At 30.7% G+C, this 1,263-nt stretch overlaps 2 protein-coding genes across 5 annotated transcripts in view; one reads left to right on the top strand and one right to left on the bottom strand.

The window, feature by feature from the left end:
• Positions 1-1,263, bottom strand: part of LOC116849315 (synaptotagmin-10-like) — a 526,459-nt gene that overhangs the window by 448,966 nt on the left and 76,230 nt on the right. The window lies entirely within an intron of this gene.
• LOC116849320 overlaps positions 426-1,263 on the top strand; it is a 73,161-nt gene continuing 72,323 nt past the window's right edge. For both annotated transcript variants that reach the window (XM_032826358.1, XM_032826359.1), the window contains exon 1: positions 426-685. In XM_032826358.1, the coding sequence (XP_032682249.1) occupies positions 557-685 (129 nt within the window). In that variant the 5' untranslated portion in view covers positions 426-556. The remainder of the gene's footprint in view (positions 686-1,263) is intronic.

The raw sequence follows: 1,263 nt of genomic DNA, 5'->3' as shown, positions 1-1,263 counted from the left end.
GTTTTGGAAAGCTCTCGAGATGTGCTATAAGAATATGCAATGAAAAATGGGGTGTTCCATTTAAAAAAATTAATGTGACCTTGACCTGACCTTCGCTACGCAACCCAAGGTCAAACTGATGTGATCAGTAAATACATCTTTTTAAACGTCACAACTTTTGTCTGAAACATTTTTTTGTAAAACTTATATTTTTCCTGATATTCGGGCGTCCCGGTACTTTCCGAACACCCTGTATATATATATATATATATATATATATATATATATATATATATATATATGCGGTATATACAGGATGAAGGCTCAGAAGTAACTAATATAGTAAAAAAAGAGAATAGAGAAAGCCGCAATAATAGTTCCCTGTTTTCTTCTATCATTACGCTATTACGGACATGGTACAACGCACAATAATATACGAAGAGCTGAACTCTGCACATGAGAGCAAGGACGGAACAGGAGATTTCGAACAGTTGTATTCTTGCATTAAACAATGTAAATGTATTAGGCCTACTGAGGAAATTACTATAAAAAACGCACTAAGCTAGGTAATGAGGAAATGATAGCGCGTTATTTTCCTACCCGCGAAAGAACAATAGATTTTGAGGATACGGACTTATTAGACAACGTTCACTGCCTGTCATCGCTATCGGTTGATCATCATCGTTGCTACGTATATCTAAAAGAGGTAATTTACTTTTTTATTTTACTTTTCCCTCACGTCCCATTTATTGCCTTCGGTGTGCTCATTAATTCAAACAATTTAATCAATGACTATTCTACAAAATGATATATGACTTTTTCTTTATTTTGTTCCCCTCTATTCACTTCTTTTACAACTGTCAATTACTTTTGAGCATTCTGTATATTTTGATTGAATAATCCATTGCGAAAAGTTAATGAACTAGTCACCTAGTAAAAATGTTTTTGCTTCTAAGACAGTAAAGAAATTATTAGTGTAAGCAAATTACTAATTCGCGCACAACAAGCGAATTTACTGATTATTTCTATTTGTCATCTGTATCTCTGTATTTACATATATTTATATGTAAATACGTAATATAATTTTATATCTGTATTTACATCTATATTTTAATTAATTGCAGTATAAAAGTGTAAAAAAGTATACAATAGATAGCCATAATACATCCAACTTACACAACAATATGATATCTAAAAGACTTCTTAAAATTTTTCAGACGTGTTAAAAAATTATTAGATTTTATTTTTAAGATGCCTCTAAGATGTTGATATATTGATATATTT

The sequence above is a fragment of the Odontomachus brunneus genome, unplaced genomic scaffold (genome assembly GCF_010583005.1).
Source record: "Odontomachus brunneus isolate Ranch 3 - 2012 unplaced genomic scaffold, Obru_v1 Obru_scaffold_111, whole genome shotgun sequence".
Taxonomy (NCBI): domain Eukaryota; kingdom Metazoa; phylum Arthropoda; class Insecta; order Hymenoptera; family Formicidae; genus Odontomachus; species Odontomachus brunneus.
This window is presented reverse-complemented; position numbering and strand designations above follow the sequence as displayed.